The sequence below is a fragment of the Balaenoptera physalus genome, assembly GCF_965194825.1.
Source record: "Balaenoptera physalus genome assembly, chromosome: 11".
Taxonomy (NCBI): Eukaryota; Metazoa; Chordata; class Mammalia; order Artiodactyla; family Balaenopteridae; genus Balaenoptera; species Balaenoptera physalus.
The window spans coordinates 66,566,605-66,589,166 of NC_138896.1; the positions used below are offsets into that span (position 1 = coordinate 66,566,605).

Sequence of the window (22,562 nt, forward strand, 5' to 3'; positions counted from 1 at the left end):
GGCCTGACACATGAAGTGATGGCCGAGAGCTTATCTGTGGGGGCCAAGAGGAGGGGCCTTTTTCTTTCCATCTAACGAGGTTTCCCTTGTCCTGTCCACCTTCTTGTTCAATCCGTCTCAACAGACAGTTCTTTTCTGGGCATTACCTCAGATCTTCATAGATGAAGGAACACCTGAATGTGCATGTTAGTGTAAATTTCTGCTTTATCATTTTCATTAACGATTTCCACAGCACCTCTCAATGTGAGGTGGAATCATTACAAAATGTTACAGGTAGAAAAGTGAGGATTTCTCAATTAAGTTGGAAAATTCTCCCACGCCGCTTGATCTTCTTGGTCATGTTATACTGTTTTCCAGAAATCAGCTTACCAAATTTGGCACTATATTCTGGTGTACTCACTTCTCAATATTCCCAGTCTTTCTTGATTAGAGGTATGATGGGTTGAGAATGTAACAAAACCTATTACTTAAGTATCCTTCAGAGGTAAACTCTGTGGGGGCTGATTTTGTTTTTCCAAAAGCAGCACCATCAAAATAGGAGGAGAGGTTAAGCTGGTACAGAATGCAGTGACATTTTTCACACCATTATCCCACTGCATTAAGCTAAAAAGCACACATCTATACAATAGTTCCCTTCTTATCCGAGATTTCACTTTCTGCAGTTTCAGTTACCCATGGTCCAAAACAAAATTAGATGGAAAATTCTAGGGATAAACAATTCATAGGTTTTATATTGAGCACTATTCTGGGTAGCGTGAAGAGATGGAATCTTGCACCATTCTGCTCCATCTGGGCAAGACATGATTCATCCCTTTCTCCAGCGTATCCACACTGTATATGCTATCTGCCGCTTAGTATAGGAAAAAACATAATATATATAGGGTTTGATACTATCTGCAGTTTCAGACATCCATTGGGGGTCTTGGAATGTATCCCCTTTGGATAAAGAGGTGACTACTGTAGATGTATTTCTCTGCCTTGGCTAAATGGTTTTAATGATACAGCTTGTGTAACTGAGCAAATAATCACAGCTCAATAAAAAGCAGAAGTCTGGAACTGAACAGGATGAGCTGCAGAAATCTTGTAATTAAGAACTACGAATTCTCTTATTTCTCACCCTACCCCCAACCCCCATGCACCACTGCCCTTGGCTCTTACTTCCTCTGGTGAATACCAAACCGTGACTTAGTGAAAGAACATGGCTTTTCTGGCTGGAAGCCCTTGGCTGGCACCCCAACTCTGTCACTTTCTAGCACTCTAGGGAAGTTAACCCTAACCCCAATGCCTTCCATCTGTAGAACAGTGGTACCACCCACCCACCCACACTTGCAGGGCATTGCCTGTGACTAAATTTATTTTACGTCAGGAACCTACTTTACTGTCTGGCACTTAGGGATAGACTTGTGTTAGCACCCCACTAACATAACCAATAAAAATAAATAAAATAATTCTCTGTGCTAATACGTAAGTTTAAACTATGCTTCATTTTCTTTTAAAAAATTTAACAGTACATTCCGGCAAATTCTTGGCTCTGAGTTTATACTGTTTCTACTCATTTTTAAGTAAAGAACAAAATTACACATATAACAAAGGTTCTCCTCTACCTCGTGGCAGCATCTGAAATCAACTGGAAAGAATACACAGAATGAGACAATTATGAAAGACAAACTATGTGTATATTACTTGCTTAGATTTGGGAGCCTAACTGCTCACAAAAGGATTCGTAGGTTTTTTTTTTATTGTTAAGCTGCAACATACATGGTTTAATACAACAAAAAAATTTAATCAAGTGAAAAGTAATAAACTGAACAATAAAGAAATAAACACTCAAAAAAAATATTTTCCATTGGAAACATGTTAAGATGAATACGGGGTTTCATTACCATCTTACTGCAGTTTTCTTATGTGTTACTAGTCTACATACCCCATGTTTTCTGTAATCATGCAGATGTGAATGAAAGTTTGAATGATTAAATAAATGAAAAGTCCGTTTACTGCAGAGAATCATTTCACAAGGCAGCCAAACTTGGTTTAGAGAACAAAATTATTCAAGAAATTCTCCACGTATTTAGGTTCATTTTAGAATCCATGAACCTTAAGCTGTTCCTCCTTGACAATGCCAACCTGCAAAATAAAATTTAATTTAGCAGAATCACTCTGAGTAACACATAAATTCATTCCTAAGAAGACAGAGCAGTCATTAAAAAGAATCATTGTTAATAGGTGACTGCATCACTGTACTTGTGGCATAAACTGTTAATAACAGAAACTCAACAAATATTTGAATATCTTGACATTCCACAAAACATCCTAAATGGACACAGGAATGATCAGGTCATTCTAATGACAAAATAAACTGGTACTCCTGCCCAAGTAAGTACAACTAATGTGCTCCATTCACATGATTTTTTACTAAGTAGGTAATAATTCACATGGCCCTTAAATACAATTTTAGAAGCAATCTCAAGGTTGTACATAAAGCACCCAGTCACTCACCTCCAAGAGAAACTGGCAAATGTTTTTTCTTTGGTCACCTTGAAGCTGAATAACCTCTCCGTATTCAGGGTGTTCAATCACAGTACCATTACAGGCAAATTTCTGGAGAAGTAGATTCAGCATAACTGAGTCAAATACAATGATATTTTATTTTCACCCTAAGATTATCTGGATGTTAATTAAGAGTATGAACACAGTTTTCTTGGGTCCAATCATTTTCACCCACACTGACGGTCAAGTAAAAGGTGTGAACCGTAATCCTATTTAGAGGTGTGTGTCAGTAACTATAGTTTAATCTCTTCTTCCTAATACCTTTACCTTTTTGAAAGCTTTCACAAGTTTCTTCTTGTCATAATCATCTGCAATGCCCTGAACAGTAGTCAGTGTCTTTCTGCCGTTCCGTTGCTGGATTCTTATATGAATGTAATCCTCAGTCCCTGCCGGGAGTAAGTCGTCACCCTTAGTTGCATCAGCAAAGGGGTCTGCAAAGGGATACAAAAAAATCCAAAGCAGGGAAATATCTTTTAGTCAGTAATTTCCAGATACAGCTACGCTACAATCTAGAAACTCAGCAAAGAAGGTTCTAGTGCTTCTGCTTTCCTTCTGCAGGTGGGGATGTGGGGGAGTACTGATAAGGGCAGGGTATTAATAAAACCTACAAGGTACTTTCACAAAAAGAGATTTTAAACAGGTATGTCCACTGATACCTGAACAGAAAAACGTTGTTACAGATGTTATCGTTGAACATAATCCTCTAATGAGAGAAAAGAGATTTTAAGACCTTAATTTTAGAGCCACTATAAAAATGTGCGTCATCTCGATTACATTCTGATGACAACAGAAGCATTCACAGATGCCACCCCAATCATTTAACCCTAACTCTGCCTCGAAAAAAGATACATATATGTATATCAAGAGTAATTTTACCTATTATTACGGAAGTAGAGAAGACTGGCCCACTACCCTGTAACAGATCAGAGGCCTGATCCGCAGCATCTTTTACTAAATGCGCCCGAGAGCAGCCACGAACAGCCCCGACCGCTAATGGACGCCGATGCCCCAGCCCGAGCCGGCGTCCCCCTGGCGATCAGTGGGCAGGTCTGGGGGCGGAACAGGGTCGCAGAGGTGGCAGGGGGCAGAAGCGAGCGGCAGGAAGGTCCAGGAGCGGGCAGGGGGCGGCACGAGGCCCGCGGCCGGGGCTCCGGGGGCCGTCCTCGGAGAGGGGGTCGCCAGGGGCCCGGTCGCCATCTTCCGGGCACCGAGACAAAGCCCCACTCGGGGTGCGGGGAGGGCGGCCGAGGGCCTTTCCGGGCCGGGGTCCGGCGAGCGGCCCCGGCGAGGGCGGGCAGCGGCGGCCTCCCGGCCGAGAGGCGCGCAGGAGACGTGGGGAGACGGGAGGGGCGGCGGGGCGACCCGCTCTTACCGAAAGATTGGAGGTTCTGGATAGTGGACATGCGATACTAGTGTGAGGCCGGTGAGGGGATAAAATTCCTGCGGGGCCCGCCCGGATCACCGTGTCAGGAGGCGGTAGTGGCGAGAAAACGGAAATAAATAAGGAGACGGAGACGCTTCGCCCCGGGGTTGGGAAGCGGCTGGATCGGCGGCGGAAGCCGGGAGGAGGCAGGAAGAGGCGAAGGAGGAGGCGGAGGAAGAGGCGGCAGCAACGGATGCGAGAAAGCGAGAGAAGAGGCGGCGCTGCGGCTTCTCCGACAAAATGGCCGACGGAGACTATTTAGCCGCGCCCGCCGCCCCTCCCACGTGACCCGCCCGCGCTTGGCGCCCTGGGACTTGTAGTTTTCACGAGGCAAGAGAGCCCGGAAAATCTGGAGCGGGCGGGCTTCCGGGACCTCAATTCCCAGCAGGGAGTGCGCCCCCCAGCGGCGGGCGGCGGGGCCGGGAAGGGTCCAGAGGGCTGCAGAGCCAGCTGGCTAGAGCTCGCGGGTCTAGAGCTGTACTCCCCGCGCTCTCGCAGGCTCTCCCTTGACTCGCCTTCTCTCGCGGTACAGTGGCAGCAAGGAGTGTTCGGTGCTGGGGGAGGGGGGTGGCGATAATATCTATCAGTCACCCTCGAGGCCTTGGGTAATGTAAGTGAAATCGGGGTACAGGAGCAGAACAAGGTCCCTAATCCCGGCTTTCGACTTGATGGCTGCCCCTCAGCACCTCCCCTCCTCACCTCCCGCCTTGTCCGGTTGCAGGAACCCTGTTAGTCCCTACCAAGGGTCGAGGTGGGAGCCTCCTGCCCAGGATTGGGCTGCCCTCCGATTCCCTAGCGCGGTGGTTCTCAAACTCTAACGTGCATCTCCCCTAGGGCTTAATAAAATACAGACTGATAGACCCCAGAGCTTCTGTTTCAGGACGTCTGGGGTGTGGCCCGAGAATTTGCAAATCTAACAAGTTGCCAGGAGATGCTGACGAACACACCAGAAAATCAGCCCATCAACTTAAATACAGAACCTTGAACAGAAAGGTTAATTGACAGAAGGTTGATTGATACCAGAACAGTAATATCTTACTATCAAGCTAAACACAGGAGAACAAACCTAAGACTATGGGAATGGGCTCATCCAGGCAGGTGCTTAATTGTCAAACTTGATTCGCGTTCTGGAAGCAAAGAGATAGACTAAAAGTTCGGGATTCTTAACCTTGTTTTGTGCCATGGCAGTCTTGTGAAGCCTATGGACCCCTTCTCAGAATAATGCCTTAAGTGCATGAAATAAAACATGTAGGATTACAAAGGAAACCTATTATACTGAAATTAAAAATCGTACATTGATAACATAGTATTGCTTCTTTACTAATGCATTAATTAACAAGATTTAGCGACAGGTCTCACAAAGGCTGGAATTTCAAAAAGGTGATAAAAGATATTTTGAGATGTCTGTAGCATCAGAAGTGTAATATGAAAATATCTGTGACTTCTATGGGTGCAAAGTTACAGATCCTTCAGGTACTACTGGGATGTTGCCAGCATTCATAATGGAGGAAAGGCTAAATTTGGGTTAGAGGTTAGTGAAAATGTAGGTGGAGTCTTTTTTCCCATCCAATTTTAGGAATTCCCCCACCCCCACCATTTTAGCCATGGACTAAGGATCTGCAGACTCCAGGTTAGGAATACCAGGATTTAATAATCTTTAGTGATTAACTATGATGATAGGTACCACTTATTGAGTGCATACTATTTGCCTGTTGTAAGCTTTATACACAGTATTGTTAATCTTCATAGCCATTCTATGATGTAATTATTATTCTGTTTATACTCATGTAGAAATGGAGGCTTTCATGGGTTAAATAATTTCCCTAAAAAAATCAAATTTTCAGCTCTCAGGAATTTAACTACATTTTTGGTCTTTTAGTCCTGATTTAAATGAATAACACTTTTATTATCCAAACTAAAGTGTAAAGTTTTAGAGCTGGTTCTAAAACAAGGAGAATCAAACATTTTTTGTTGTTCATTTGTTGATTACACCTACAGTGGTTTTCTGGTCTTGTACCTGTATCAGCATGCTTTAAAGTAATTTTTTTTTTAAATGTTTTTGTACATCGTCTTTTGTTTTTTTGTTTTTCTAATTTTTATTTATTTATTTATTTATGGCTGTGTTGGGTCTTCGTTTCTGTGCGAGGGCTTTCTCTAGTTGCGGCGAGCGGGGGCCACTCTTCATCGCGGTGCGCGGGCCTCTCGCTATCGCGGCCTCTCTTGTTGCGGAGCACAGGCTCCAGACGCGCAGGCTCAGTAATTGTGGTTCACAGGCCTAGTTGCTCCGCGGCATGTGGGATCTTCCCAAACCAGGGCTTGAACCCGTGTCCCCTGCATTGGCAGGCAGATTCTCAACCACTGCGCCACCAGGGAAGCCCTAAAGTAATTTTTAATACTACTCTGGATGAAGTTCAGAATAAACAAAATGCATCTCTATTTCTATTATCCTTCTTTGTTACTAGACGCCCCAAACCATTTTATATTATGTTATTTCTTAGAAGGAGCCAAGGGTGGTCCAGTCAAGAAAAAAAATAACAACTGAACATAGACAAGTTAAAATAGATCCAGAAGTCTTTGGGTTTCCATGGTCATTACCCCTGTCAGGAGAGCTCATACTTTCTTAGACCTAGTGTGTGCATCAGAAACCCCCAGGAGCTCAGAAATCTTCAATCAAAGCCAACTATGAATACAGGTCGGATACGTTGTAATTATAATCTGGAAAACTCTTCTGACCCTGGTCACCATTCATAGCCTTTGTGTTTAGACCTGACCAATGAACACTTGTAGTGTAGCTGTTCCAAACTGTGATGTGCTCTCACTATAAAGTACACACTGACCTTTGGAAGACTTAAATTTTCTCAATTTCACCTGCTTTTTTTTTACTTCTTAAAATGTGGCTCCTAGAAAATTCAATGTTACATATGGCTCACATACTATTTCTATTGACAGCACTGGTTTAGAGTGAAAGGATTTGACCTATATGTAAAGTTATAAAAGGAACAAATTAAAGCACTTAAAATCTAGTATTTTTAGTTCCAAATGGTACCAGCCTAGTTTAAGGTGATTATTTCCTGCCTTATTTCCGAAGGGAGTTTAGATCACTTGCAGAGAACAGTAGTATTGACTAAAGGAATCAGGGAAGATTAAAAAAAAAAAAAAAAAAAAAAAAATTTAGGGGCTTCCCTGGTGGCGCAGTGGTTGAGAATCTGCCTGCCAATGCAGGGGACACGGGGTCGAGCCCTGGTCTGGGAAGATCCCTCATGCCTCGGAGCGACTAGGCCCGTGAGCCACAATTGCTGAGCCTGCGCGTCTGGAGCCTGTGCTCCGCAACAAGAGAGGCCGCGATAGAGAGAGGCCCGCGCACCGCGATGAAGAGCGGCCCCCACTTGCCGCAACTAGAGAAAGCCCTCGCACAGAAACGAAGACCCAACACAGCCAAAAATAGATAAATACTTAAATTAATTAAATTAAAAAAAAATTTTCCTGGGGTTAAAACTCATCAATCTACTAAGGTTTAAAAAAAAATAAAAAGTTAGAATATTTGAGAAATAAAAGCCCCCAAAGCTAGAGATAGACCCCAGATCCGGCTTTTAACTTCCTAACGGTAAGACAAAGAGAAAATCAGCTAGGAAGTCCATGTGTGTACAGGATGAAAACATACTAGTTGTGCAGGAGGAATGACTTTGCCTGGCCCAGAGCCACAGGAAGTGTTTTTCTTGGGCTCTCCTAAAGGGGACGCTGTGATGTAGTGGACAGTGTCCCCAGCGGTTTGCCTACCGTGAAGGACAATGGTGGGTTTTATGCAGTTGTTTCTTATATCAGCCAGTCATGAAGACATGCTAACAGGTGAGGACCTCGGGCCCTCATCCATCCAGAGGTTGCTGGTTGCGGCGGCCTTGTGATGGTGTGCTGCTCAGGTTTCCTGTTTCAGTGAGCATAGCTGACTCTCTGCCCCAGCTGCTGCACTCTGAATTCAACATCGCTGAGGTCACGCCTCCCGCCAGCTGCTCCTGGTGACGCAACAAGGATCCTAATGCAGGCCGATTCTTGAGAGATGTGGGACTCCTCATCTAGGAGGACCTAGATCTAGTGTCTAGGTCAGAAAAAGTCACTTAAAAATCTCAGCTTATTATCGTGAACACTTGATTGTTATATTAGCAATGTGTGATATAAATGAAATGCTTGAAAACGTTATAAGTTAAGAAGGACTTAATTCTTTTATTTATCACTGAAAATAGCAGAATTGTGTTAGAGCAAAACTCATTATTATGAGTATTTGCAAAGGCCAAAAGTAAAATCATGTTTCTAGAAACCTACTTAACCTGCAGTGGGAACTTTAATGATAGATCCTTAAACTTAATAATCAAGGGTTACACTATCATTAAAGAGAAGGGAACAGTAATTGGCTCAAGATGGCTAACTTGGTATCCTCACTATCAAAAGATCCCTAATAATGTCAGAAAAGATATATTTTGGGGAAGACTAAATCCAGCACTAAACAACAAGGATGTGCCATCAATGGATCAGACATTTCTTTCCTTCTAAAGGAAAAAAAAAACCCCAGAAATCAGTTGATGGAGGAAACTGCATGCTTAAACACTAGCAACACTGGATTATTAAAGATTATGAAATATCTTTAAAATCCTGAGATTATGAACCTGAAATCCTGTATTTAGGCAAAATAAAGGCATTTTCAAAATGTTTAAAAACCCAGAAAGTTTACTTCCATGGACAATATTGATGATATACTCCAGAAAAATTAAAAACCCAAGGAAGAGAAAGACATGGGATAAAAGAATATAGGTGCATAAAGAAATCAGTAAAAATGATGGTTATGTCCAAATCATATTGGTATGTAAGGAGAGTGAAATATTTTATGGGTTATTTCTAGAAGAATAGAAATTTCATGCATTTTTCAATCCAACATAAGACAGGAAAAGGTATAAAAGAGCAACAAGAAATCATAGACTAAATTTAAAACATTAAGTCATAATAAAGATGTAAAAAGTACATAATTATCAGTAATCACAGGTGTGAATGTTATATTTTTCTATTAAAAGGTAACCTCTTTAGTTTCGATGAAAAATGGTCACAAAACTATATAGCAGCTATTTATGACACATTTAAGGTCAAATGACAAACATTGAGAAAGTTATTGTAAGCAACTGCTAGTTGAAAAGTAGGGTAGGTATAACAAAATTATTAGGAAAAATGAATTCAAGAAGAATTACATTAAGCAGGACAAAGAAGAATAGTTCATTTGGATCAAAGTTATATTGGACCAAGAATGTGAATCACAAACTTTTATATTCCTTACAACTCGGCAAAACGTATATAAGGCAGAAAAGGAAAAGAAAAATATGGAGAAATTGAGAAGTTTGCAGTCATAATGGAATACAGTAACATGTTTGTTTCAGAAACAGACATGTAAGGTAAACAAAAATTAAGTAAAGATATAGATATTTTTAATAATATAATTAATATGTTTGGTGCAATAGATACATGTAAAACTTTGTACCCAATGCAAAGCATACAATTTTCAAACACCCAGGACACCCAAATGTCCATAAACTGATGAATTAATAAGCAACATTTGGTACATCCATACAGTGGAATATATTCAGCCATAAAAGGAATGATACATGCTACAACATGGATGAACTTTGAAAATGTTATGCTAAATGAAAGAAGCCTGTCACAAAAGACCACATACTGTATGATCCCTCTTAGGTGAATTGTCTAGAACTGGCCAAGCTATAGAGACAGAAAGTAGATTAGTTGTTGCCTAGGGGTGGGGGTGTGTTTGAGGGGAAATGGGTAGTGGCTGCTATTGAATATGTAGTTTCATTCTTTTTTAATTAATTTTTATTGGAGTATGGTTGCTTTACAATGTTGTGTTAGCCTCCACTGCACAACAAAATGAATCAACCATACACATAGAGATATCCCCTCCCTTTTGGACTCCCCTCCCATTTAGGTTACCACAGTGCGTTAGGTAGAGTTCCCTGTGCTACATAGTATGTTCCTATCAGTTGTCTATTTTATACATAGTATCAATAATGTATATATGTCAATCCCAGTCTCCCAGTTCCTCCCACCCCACCCCTTTACCCCTTGGTACCTATACATTTGTTCTGTAGTTTCTTTTTTGAGTTATGAGAATGTTCTAAAATTAATTATGGTGATAGGTAAATTGTATGTTATGTGAATTATATCTCAATAAAATGGTAATAAAGAGGATACAAAAAAGTAAAAAATAAACAGTTTCTCTTATTCATTGTCAACATATTAAATAAAATATTAGCAAATCAAGTCAGTACTGTATCCAAAAGAATATTATTAACCCAGACATGCCAGGATAACCTTTCATAAGCAAGTAAATTATTAAAATTGCTGTAAACGCTTCAGAATTTAATATACAAAGATTTAAATATAGAGTTTTGCCATTTTGTAGGAGCACAGAGAAATGTTCACCAGCCAGGGGCTGAGGAATCCTCCACACCCCAAGTCTTTAACAAATCACAATGACAGACTTTTACAACTCGAACACAACCAAGACTACTCCCAGGAGTTGTGTTTTAATTAGTAGTGTTGGAGGGACCTTGGGACACCGAGAAGGGGAATGGAGACTTGGTGATACTCGAGCAGAGGTGACGGAGACCTTGTATCTCTCAGAGGTGAAACCCCTTGACAGCATGGGAAAGAAAAGTGGACATCATAGTTTTAAGTCACCTAGTTTCAGAAAAGCTCTGTGTAAAGGGGTACTGAGAACACACATTTGGAAAGCCACACAGCATCATTTCATTGAGCTTTAACTTGGAGGTACAGAAATGATGCACTACCACATTGTGAAGAGACTGATCCCTCCCTTCCCCAATACACTGACAAATTTAAGGACACAAGCTGTATGGTCATCTCAATAAGATAAAAAAACAAACAAACAGATTTTAATTGATCAGCTGGCTCTATTCTCCAAGGACACTGCCTCCTCTCCCCATCCAATAAGGACAGGTCGAGGACCGCAGTGTGGGAGTTAAGGCTGCATGTTATAGGATCTCATACAATTTCTGGAAGTGGGATGACACAGGAGGTTGTTGCTTCTTATTTCAAACAAGGATAGACCAGTGACATTCCCAAGTCTCAAATTTATGGCGATATTTTCGTTGTAATAATAGCTTGCCTGAATTCTTTTCTTAGCTCACTTTAATATGAGAGCTACTTAATTGATTCTATTACTCTTTTAACTGAGCCACCAGTTATTTTTTTTCACATTCAATATGCCCCTATCATAGTCTGCCTACTATGGTATGTAATCCCAGAACGATGATGTCCTTATGTCACAGGGCTGCACAAAGCTCTGGTAACAGCCTCATGCTCTTCATGTTTTGTCAGTTTCTTGGGCCGTTCGGTCTACATTTTCAAGACTTTTGAGTTTAATCACCTTTCTTTATTGGAAACATTTTCTTTATTTAATGGATTTGCAATGCTGGTAAAACAATGTAACCCAAGATTCAGTTCCTTCCTTCCTCCCTCCCTTCCTTCCTTCCTTTCCTTCCTTCCTTCTTTCTTTTGACAGGATTGTGTCTCATCTAAGCAAAGAAAAAAAGAAATATTCATGTGTCAGAATAGTAATAGCTTGCATTTACTGTGTGTGAACTATGTACCAGGTCAGGGCTAAGTGCTTTCCAGGCAATATTTCTATTTTCCTTAGCCTCATTTTAAATTCTGGACCACAAATCCCAAATGGGCAGTCAGCGCCACACTTCTTACTGCACTTCCTAGGATGTTTTTCTTCTTCTCACTCTCTACAATGATGATTTCATACATCTTCTCTCTTCTCAAACCCAAATTCCATCCCCTATGTTCCTTCTCAGCTGATGACCTTGCTCATATTTTACTAAGAATATAGACACAATCAGATGGAAACAAACATCATCCAGTCACCAAATCTCCAAATCTCACTGTGTTTGTACCTCTGCTCTCTGACTTGCCAGCTTGTTACCATGGATAAGTATCCCTGCTTTCCTCTTTTGCCCTTTCAGAGATGTTGCTCCTGGAAGTATCCCCCTCTCCCTCTTGCATTTATAATGTCTCTCTCTATATAGAATTAGTCCACCAAGATGCAGATATTCTCTGGAATCTTCCATCTTAAAAGGACAAAAACAAAAATCCCTTTGACTTATATTCTTTTCTTGCCAGGACCCATTTCTCTACTCTTCCAAAGAGTTGTCTATCCTCACTCTCTCCACTTGCTCATGACTCATCTCTCCTTAACCCCTCCAAACAGGCTTCCACATCCACTGTTATGCTGAGACCATCCGTGCCCAAGTGTGCTTGACCTCCATATTGCCAACCCAATGCCATCTCACTGTTTCCATCTGACTTGGTCCTCTCTGCAGCATTTGATGAAGTGAACTACTCCTTTCTTCTCTTGGCTTCTATGACATCACCCTCTGTTGGTTTTCTTCCGTATCATTGGTCACACTATTTCCAAAGGAGTTGGAAATAGTGACTCCTTCTCTGCTCAATCTGTGCCTATGTGTTTATTAAGATAAGAGGAAAAATCAGGAGATGGTGTGTTGGAAGCAAAGGGAAGGAAGTGTGCCTCCCAAAGGCTGGGTTATGAGTGGTGGTCACCAGCAGAGGACAGTTGAGCCCAGTGGACTGGCAACCCCACAGCTGCATTCAGTGGCATCATGGTGTCAGGATGAGGGGGATAGAGCTGAAGTAGAGGAGACAGCTATTTCCAAATATCCATGACACCAGGGAGGGTCTCAGATCTCTTCCACTTGGGTTACACTGGTTATCATGAGCTACTGGCAAAAAGGAAATGCATTAGAATTCCTCTTGTGCTAAAGAAAAATAAACATGGAGAGGAAGTTATTCTGCATCAAAAGCATCTTTGAGGAAGGGAAACAAAGATGGAGAATTATGTAAATAAAGCCATTCAGCTTTGAGAAATGGGTAGGACATAGAGGGCGAGAATACAGATTAAATAAAAGAAAATCTACTCTTGGGGCTTCCTTGGTGGCGCAGTGGTTGAGAATCTGCCTGCCAATGCAGGGGACACGGGTTCGGGCCCTGGTCTGGGAAGATCCTACATGCCGCAGAGCAACTAGGCCCATGAGCCACAATTGCTGAGCCTGCGCGTCTGAAGCCTGTGCTCCGCAACAAGAGAGGCCGCGATAGTGAGAGGCCCGCGCACCGCGATGAAGAGTAGCCCCCGCTTGTCACAGCTAGAGGAAGCCCTCGCACAGAAACGAAGACCCAGCACAGCCAAAAATAATTAATTAATTAATTAATTAAAAAAAAGAAAGAAAGAAAATCTACTCTTGAGTTCAGCTCACCTCAACCCCCTTTGAATATTAGGCATCTTTAATAATAATACTTTTCCACAGAAACATGAAAATTTGCAGAGCTGTCGGTAATAGCAGTGAGTTTGGAGGGCAATGTCATTGCTTCTTGGAGTATAATTCCAAAATAAAGGACCCCAGGCAATATAACGGACAATATCCTCAATAGCATTTTTTACGGTAACTGCAGAACGGGATTCCATGTGGTTTTTTCTTACAGATGTAAAAGAGTGAAGACCTTCACCCTCTTAGAAACAGTTGCGCATCTGTCAAAACTACCCAGCCACGAAAACCAAATCTGGCTTTTCAAAGTAAACATGTTATTTTCTATATAATTGCTATAATTTAGCTGTGGGGACATCACTGACCCATTAGCAGAAAAAACAGATGGGATGAGATTTGTCTTCATGCATGAGCTAGGATGTTGTGAAAATATTAGGAATTATTAGCCATAAACTCAGTCACCAGGCTGTACAGCCAGAATGCTAAGTTACAAATAGTGGAGGAAATGGTACAAGCAGTCCATGAAGGACCTCTTTTAGTTACTCAGAATGATTATTTTAGATGTGTTTCACAGTAGCTAATTACAAAATGTGGAGATTACAAAATCAGTTCAAGCGAAAATTTGAGCAAACTACAGAGCAAGAGAAAGTACTTCTAATCCCCAAATCTGTTCTCACTGTTTCAGCTAATGGAACTGCCACTGACCCAGCAGCCTTGGCAGGAAACCTGGGGACCTTGCCACTCCTTTCTTCGCTCCTCTCCGCTCTTTCTGCTTGGTCTCTGAGTCAGCCTCCAACTCAGGAACACCTACTTTCAGCATCACTAGTGTCTTGGGCCAGGGTGGGGAGGTGATTAGGGAGTAGAATCATGTGAAATGTTAGGATTTTGTAAGGGGGATGGGGGCTGGCATGTGTATTCCTTAAAAAATTTTTTTAATTGAGGTATAGTTGATTTATAATGTTGTGTTAGTTTCAGGTGTACAGCAAAGTGATTCAGTCATACATACATATATATATATATATATATATATATATATATATACTTTTTCAGATTTTTTCTCCTTATATATGATTACAAAATATTGAGTATAGTTCCCTGTGCTGTACAGTAGGTCCTTGTTGGTTATCTATTTTATATATACAAGTGTGTATCTATTAATCCCATACTCCTAATTTATACCTCCCCCCTTTCCCCTTTGGTAACCATAATTTTGTTTTCTTTTTAAAAATAATTAATTAATTAATTTTTTGGCTGCGTCGGGTCTTTGTTGCTGCTCTGGCTTTCTCTAGTTGTGGCGAGCGGGGACTACTCTTCATTGTGGTGTTCGGGCTTCTCACTGCGGTGGCTTCTCTTGTTGCGGAGCACGGGCTCTAGGGTGTGCAGGCTACAGTAGTTGTGGCTCGTGGGGTCTAGGCACGTGAGCTTCAGTAGTTGTGGTGCACGGGCTTAGTTGCTCTGCGGCACGTGGGATCTTCCCGGACCAGGGCTCGAACCCGTGTCCCCTTCATTGGCAGCCGGATTCTTAACCACTGCACCACCAGGGAAATCCCCTAATTTTGTTTTCTATGTCTGTGAGTCTCTTTCTGTTTTGTGAGTAAGCTCATTTGTATCATTTTTTTTTAGATTCCACATGTAAGTGATATCATATGATATTTCTTTCTCTGTCTGACTTACTTCACTTAGTGTGATAATGTCTAGGTCCATCCATGTTGCCACAAATGGCATTATTTCATTCTTTTTTAATGGCTGAGTAATATTTCATTGTATATATGTACCATATTTTCTTTACTCATTCCTCTGTCGATGGACATTTAGGTTGCTTCCATGTCTTAGCTATGGTGAATAGCGCTGCTATGAACATTGGGGTGCGTGTATCTTTTCGAATTAGAGCTTTCTCCAGATATATGGCATGTGTATTCTTTCTTTTCTTTTTTCTATAAATTTATTTATTTTTGGCTGCATTGGGTCTTTGTTGCTGCACGCAGGCTTTCTCTAGTTGTGGCAAGCGGGGGCTACTCTTTGTTGTGGTGTGCGGGCTTCTCATTGCGGTGGCTTCTCTTGTTGTGGAGCACGGGCTCTAGGAGCGCGGGCTTCAGTAGTTGTGGCACACGGGCTCGGTAGTTGTGGCACACGGGCTCTAGAGCGCAGGCTCAGTAGTTGTGGCGCATGGGCTTAGTTGCTCTGCGGCATGTGGGATCTTCCCAGACCAGGGCTCGAACCCGTGTCCCCTGCATTGGCAGGCGGCTTCTTAACCACTGCGCCACCAGGGAAGTCCCGGCATGCGTATTCTTAAAAAGCACCCCAGGGAACTCTGAGTATCCTTTCCACCCACACAGTTCAGAACCTCAGGATGTAATACAGATGCTCAAGATCATAGGGAATCCAGGTTCTTTTGCAGCAGGAACACATTTTCCAAACCCCAAATGTGTCATTCAGTCAAAATAAAGGAACAAAAGGAACCATGAAGGAGCCATGGAGGAACAGGAAAGAACAGAGAACAAGCCAGACTCGTGGATTTGAGATGCTCAACACAGATCTTTGACCACCGCCCCCCCAACCCGCCCAGCCTATCTCTGGGAAATACAACACTGCCCACTCCTGATTGTGCATCCTCCTCTAAAGACATGCCAACATCATTAATTCTGTGTCTTATTTCCTTTCCTAGACTGCAAGCTTCCAGAGAGCAGGATTGTATCTTTCTTTCTACCTATCTAGTGCCGGGTACCAGCCTGGCAAAGCCTAGACACTAAGACGTGTTGCTGAATTCAGTGAGTGAATGTGTGTTTATAATCTTCACGTGGTTATCTCCATCAGGATGTCCCAGAAGCACCTTAAACTCAATGTGACCCAACTTGATCCTTTTATCGAGATTCTGCTCAACCTTGTGCTTCCGTTTCTGTATTGGTTAGTGCAATCCGGTCACGCAATCAGAGCCCTGATATCTTCCAGTCTTTATACTACTTGACTGCTCAGTAGCCACTCATTCACTTCCTTTTCAAACTTCCTTGTTTCCTGAGACATGATTCTCTTCTGATTTTCCTTCTACCATTCTGACTGCTCTTCCCTCTGCCGGTCCAGTTCTACAGGGCCAGGGCCCTCGGTCCTTATCCTATTTTATAAACTCCATCAGTGATCCCATCTGTAGGCACAGCTTCTAGCTCCATCCAGGTCCCAACAACTTTCTGATCTTTAACTCCAGCCTGATCTCTACAATTGTGGATCCACCCACCTCCCAGACCTCTCCACTTGGCCAACATCTCAAATCAAACATATCCAAAAGGGAGTCTTCCTTCCCCAGCCCCCAGCTCAATGAATAGAACCAGACAGAGGTCTGCATGCATCCTTCGCACTTCAGTCTTTTTAACTGCCCATATCCAGCCAATTCCCAAATCCCATTTTTGCCTCCAAAAATTCTTCTGGATCCAACAAAATTCTCCTTCCTCACTGTCCTAATCTAAGCTGTCTTGATTTCTTCCTGGACTCTATAGGAAGTCTCCGAATTTGTCTATCTACAGTCTCTTTGCCCTGATACAATATGTTCCTTACACTAAAAATTCATAAATCTGCTCAGGTCACTTCCCTTCTGAACTTTTCAGTGTCTCACCACGAATCATGAATTAGACAAAATGCACCATATCAATCCAGACATGCACATAAATGATATATATCTGTATGCATGGGATGAAAATAGGGAAACACGCAAAATGCTCTATATACAAATGAAGGGGTAGATCATGTAACTAGGTGGGAAATGATATCTTAACAGTGAGTCCCAGTGCTCTGCACAGGTAGAGAACTGTTTCTGGGTAAGTGATTGGGACAGAAAGTGGGACACTTATGCCCTGAGTTTTCAGTGGGGTCAGGGCATCAGAGAGGCCCTAGGAGTTGGCCACAACATTCTGTAGGTCAAAGGCGAGGAGTCAGGGCACAGGAGGAGACTGGTGCTGTGGGGGGAGCCCACTATTGTTTGGAAAAAAGACTTTTGAGGAACAGGAAAGTCTAAGTTAGATTTTCAGCTACTAGGTGATATGCTATATGCCCCTGCTCCCCGACCTCTCCCCCACTCCCAGCCTCTGCCAACTCCTGCTGCCCGTCAGCCCTTCAGTGAGGTCTATTACAGGGCTGGTTGATCTCTTAGTTGTTGCTGTTGTTTTAAGTGCAAATGGTGAAAGGGTTAAACTTCCCTTCTGGATTGATGCAATACAAAACAGAGGCTGCAATAAGGACGCAAAACCGTTGATCTCCATAAGCACAAATTCACAGGCTTTTGGGAAAGTCTTTGGGCTTTAAGGGAAATAGAATTAGGGGATCGAAGCAGTGTAGATTTGAATCTAGATTTTTCGTGGCATGGAGCCTACTCTTACCTTCAACCATGTGGGCTACACTAGGATTCTCCTGGGCTGGGGAGGGGTCAGGAACCATCAGAGAGGACGTGACTTTTGAACTGAGCCTTCTTAAGGGATGGGTAGGAGTTTTCAAAGTCAGAGGGAGGCATTCCAGAGGACTGAATATAATGTGGGAAGATGCAGAGTTGAGAAAGTTCCTAGTTTTAATGGTTTGTGACCCACAGAGGGTAGATGGGGCCCTACCAGGTGCTATGGTCCAGAATTATCCACCGTTACAGCCCAGCTCTGATGATGCCTGGAACAGACTTTCCAACCACATTTAGATCTGTCTTTTTAACATTAGCCAGGACACCCATTTTCCCCTGCAATCAAAGACAGAGTGGGGGCCAGGGGAACAGAATCCTAACTGCTTCAAGTCAAGGCTGGGTGACTTACTCCTTTGTCATTAGACAGTTCAATGATCAATGGGCACCAAGCTGACAACTGGCCAAGTGGCATCAGCAGAGCTGTTGTACCACAGACAGTCAAAATTTCAACAGACTAGGGTCACTAGGAAGAATCGCTACTGGTCACAGAAAAGACAATAACAGTGTCATTTAAAGACAAAGAAGAACCTCTGTTCTGCCAGACTGAGGACGGCAACTCATTCATCACCAGGGTGGTTCTACAAAGACCCAAATTACAAACAGGGTAGAAGCGCTGATTCATAGAGTCTGTTCTCAGTGGTAGAGCGTTCATGACACATGGTCTGCATCTATCAGGGCAAAGAATACTTGTCCAGCCTTTTTCTTTTAAAGATGAAAATCTTTTTCTGACTTCCCATTGGTTTGTCATGAAATTAATGAAATAGTAGGGAAGAATAAATCAGAAAGGACAGTCTTGAAAGTGCAAATTATGTCATTACTGGGAAGCAAGAAAGGGCATGTTGAAGATAGAAGTGAAATGGGAAACACCACCACCACTGCCGGCAAATAGCCCTTCCAATTAATCTTCAGTTAAGTAATTACCACATTGCAGTGAATGAGGACAGCAATTACATGACTTTTCATCCTGTCGCCTTGACACCTAGCACCTCACGGTTGGGGCACATCCTGGCCCTGGGCCAGCACTGCCCCCTTGTCATTTGCTATACACAGTACATGGAAGAGAAGGCAGCTCTCACAGTCTGAGGCCCCCAGGCCCCCAGTCCTGTCTCTCCCTGAGCAAGTACAAAGCTGAGAACTCCGTGAACTTGGTGGCACTGTCTGGGAGGTGCCAAAGGCATACTCCCCAGATTTGCTATGATGACAGCAGAGGACAGACTCTCCTGGACTCATGGAAGATGTTATGAGTTGACAGGAGTGCGGGTGGCGTTTGGTGCACTTTTCCTGCACAAGTAGACTTCCCAGAGGCTCTCAGGTTGCTGGGTCTGTAAACTGCTGCGCCTATCTGGCTGGCTCACTCTGGGCACTATGATACAAAGGGAGGCAAGGCTGGATAGAGGAGGGGGCTGTTACCTGGTCCACCTGGCTCACAGCCTGGCTCACCTGGCTCTACAAGCAGAGATTTAACTTTGTCCACTTCAAAGAGCCACAAGGAAACTTTATTGGAAATCCCCACTCCTCAAGGCTGCCCACTGGGTTGTTTCCAGGCAAGGATAACGTGATGTCTCTCGGGAGTTCAGTTAGGGTAGTTGGGTAGTAAGTAGACATTTCCTCCCTGGGCTGGGGAGGAGAGCAAGGGAAACAGGCAACACTGACAGAAAGCTTTTCCCTAAAGGGATGGAACAACACTCATTTCAGGGCTCAACCAATAGATTGGGGCTCTCTCGATAACCTCCTCACCTCTGCCTTCTTGCAACTGCCCTTTAAGCACTGGGTTTGATCTTGAGAGTTAGCATTGTCCCTGACAGGGGTGACGATGGGGACTAGCTGGAGGGGGAATTTGAGTCATCAGAAGTTTACGAGGTTTTCTAACTAGTAGGTGGTCTTTAAACTTTTTGGGCCACACATCCCACGAGTAAAAACTGTTTGACAATGCACCCCCAAAATATGCATATTCATTTATAAATTACTTACATGTACTTTCATCTATCCATATATTTAATATTGGTAAATCTTACTTCCAGATAAAAAATGAGTATAAGTAAAAGGACTAATTGTTCTTTCCCATGACCTCAGTGGACCATCTTCTGTACCCCTTGTGTAGTCTGTACCCCACTTTGGAAACTGCTCTTCTAACCTTTGAGTTCCCCAAGTTCTGGCTTTTCATGGGCAGAGGATGAAGGAGAGAGATCCACACAGAGAAAAAATGGTTCTTGGCTGAGCACGTGGGTTTTGTTCAAAGAAGTCAGTGAAAAACGTGAGCATCTCAACGTCTTCCCTGCCTTATCAGTGATGGCAGGAAGGAGTGATGGCACCCAAGAACTCTGTGTTAGCTCTTGGACAGCTTAGAGACAGTGTTTTTTTTTTTTTTTTTTTTAAATTATTATTATTATTATTTTATTTATTTATTTATTTACTTATGGCTGTGTTGAGTCTTTGTTTCTGTGTGAGGGCTTTCTCCAGTTGCAGCGAGCAGGGGCCACTCTTCATCGCGGTGCGCGGGCATCTCACTATAGCGGCCTCTCTTGTTGCGGGGCACAGGCTCCAGACGCGCAGGCTCAGTAGTTGTGGCTCACGGGCCTAGTTGCTCCGTGGCATGTGGGATCTTCCCAGACCAGGGCTCGAACCCGTGTCCCCTGCATTGGCAGGCAGATTCTCAACCACTGCGCCACCAGGGAAGCCCCAGAGACAGTGTTTTAAGAGACCCGCTAAACTAAGCCAAAGTTACTGGTGTCTCACTGGGGCCTGCAGGTCTTGAGCATCTGTGGATACAGGGGCTTGTGCTTTTGGATTCTGGGCAGCAGGTGCCTGGACCATTCACTGCCACCTGGGGTTGCTCCACTGTCTTTAGAAAAGGGGAGAGGGTGAAGTAGAGGTTTGGGGAGAGCCTTTTGCTTCTCCATCTTGGTGTTGAGATCCCTCCTATACACTTCGGTGTTGGGAGGATGCTCACCCCCAGCCCTAGGATGGGCATGAGGGTGCCTGTTGGGCACCATCTTCAGTTGAGTTGCTTGGGCATGGTAACCAGAGTCTAAAGCTAGGACCACCGTGGCCAGCCTAGGTGAACCAAATTTGTTTCAAGCACCTGCCCTGTGCCAGGCTCTGCATGGGATGAATGGAGCCCACTTCCTCAAGAAGCTTTCAGGTCAATGCAGGAGAAAGACAATCAAACATGTACATGCAGTGCAGGGGATGTCTTAGTTTGGGGTTTCCCCAAAGGAGATTCTGTGTTGAGTAGTTCATTTGGGAGGTGACCCCCAGGGTACATGCTGAGGGACAGGGAATGTGAGAGAATGAAGGGAGAAAAGTCACAAAAGAAGCACTAATGAACAGGTTACTGCTGTGGGTACCTGGACCTCAATCCTGCAGGGGACCCTCTGAGGGACTCTATCAAACCGTGCTACTCAAAGTATGAGCAGCACATCAGCATCATCCGGAAGCTTGTTAGAAATGCAGCATCATGGGCCCCACCAGGCCTGCGAATCAGAATTTGCACATTAAAGTTTGAGAAGCACTGCCTTTAATCTTTCATCTTTATCAAACATGATAACTTTGATATAAAACATATATTTCTATATTTGAGGACTTGATTCTACACAACTGGATCCTTCTGAATAACTTCTTTGAGGTTTCCAACATTTGAAGTGGATATTAAGGTTTTCCAGTCCCGTGAAAGCTCTTTAAAATGCAACTCCATTTACCTGCACTTTATCATAATTATAACTCAATTGCAGAGACAGAAGGCTCACACAACCAACTGTTCTGTAAAATGCAAATTTTGTATGGGAAATACTTCCCCTGGGAGAAAATAGAGTGGCTGTCATTTGGAAAGTTATTTTTAAAGGAATGTACCAAATGCCTCCTGTACTTTAAAGTTTTGTCAAAAATTTCAATGAATACAGGACCCTTTGTGAAAGATCAACACACACACACACACACAGAGAAAGAGAGAGATGCTTCCAAAAAATGTAACAGAAGTTTAATATATCATGGAAGGTCAAAAACAAGTAGCTCAATAGTTGCTAATACATCCTTTATATTGGCAAGTGATTTTACTTTTGATATTCACTCATCTTCATTTCATCACTAACACAAGGATTAATCTAAGGTTATAAAACTAATTTTTCACGTAGTGTATCAGTTAGCTATTACTGCATAATAAACCACTCCCAAACTCAGTGTTTTAAAAGAACAATGATTTATTCTTGCTCTCATGTCTACAGGTTGGCTGGGGTGGCTTTGATGATCTCTGCTGGGCTCAGCTCAGCTTGGCTGTATGTTGGATCTGAGTCTGTTCCTTGGACCAGTGGGCTGCCTGTGGCTTCTGCTCATAGTGAATGGCAAATATAAGTGGACAAACCCAACTCCATAAATATATTTCAAGCCCCTTATGTAGCTCTTTTTCTAACATCTCATTAGCCAAAGCAAGTTACATGGTCAAATCCAAACCAAGGGTTGGATAATGCTATGGTCTGAATGTTTGTGTCCCCTCAAAATTCATGCTTTGAAACCTAACCCCTAAAATGATGATATTAGGAGGTAAGGCCTTTGGGAGGTGATTAGGTCAGGAGGGCTACACCCTCATGACTGGGATTAGTGCACTTTTAAAAGAGGCTCCAGAGAGATCCCTCGCCATGTGGCGACACAGTGAGAAGTGTGCAACAGGCTTCCACCACAACCTGACCGTGCTGGCACTCTGATCTTGGACTCCCAGCCTCCAGAACAGTGAGAAATAAATTTTTGTGGTTTATAAACTTCCCAGTCTTTGGTATTTTGTAATAGCAGCCAGAAGACAGAAGTGTGCTCC

At 43.0% G+C, this 22,562-nt stretch overlaps 1 protein-coding gene and 1 long non-coding RNA gene across 8 annotated transcripts in view; one reads left to right on the top strand and one right to left on the bottom strand.

Annotated features, from left to right (window-relative positions):
* LOC309637797 overlaps positions 1–22,562 on the top strand; it is a 555,044-nt gene that overhangs the window by 94,785 nt on the left and 437,697 nt on the right. The window lies entirely within an intron of this gene.
* EIF1B (eukaryotic translation initiation factor 1B) lies at positions 1,466–4,225 on the bottom strand. Its single transcript, XM_082413010.1, has 4 exons — positions 3,920–4,225; positions 2,815–2,978; positions 2,497–2,598; positions 1,466–2,124 (listed from the first exon to the last, which is right to left on the bottom strand). Exons 1-4 carry the CDS (start codon positions 3,948–3,950, stop codon positions 2,080–2,082), a joined length of 342 nt encoding a protein of 113 aa, XP_082269136.1. The 5' UTR covers positions 3,951–4,225; the 3' UTR covers positions 1,466–2,079.

Coding starts and splice junctions, on each gene's coding strand:
- EIF1B (XM_082413010.1), bottom strand. CDS start 3,950: ATGTCCACTATCCAGAACCTCCAATCTTTCG. Junction 2,979..3,919: donor CCAGAACCTCCAATCTTTCG/GTAAGAGCGGGT, acceptor ATCCCTTTGCAG/ACCCCTTTGCTGATGCAACT. Junction 2,125..2,496: donor TTTGCCAGTTTCTCTTGGAG/GTGAGTGACTGG, acceptor TTTATTTTGCAG/GTTGGCATTGTCAAGGAGGA.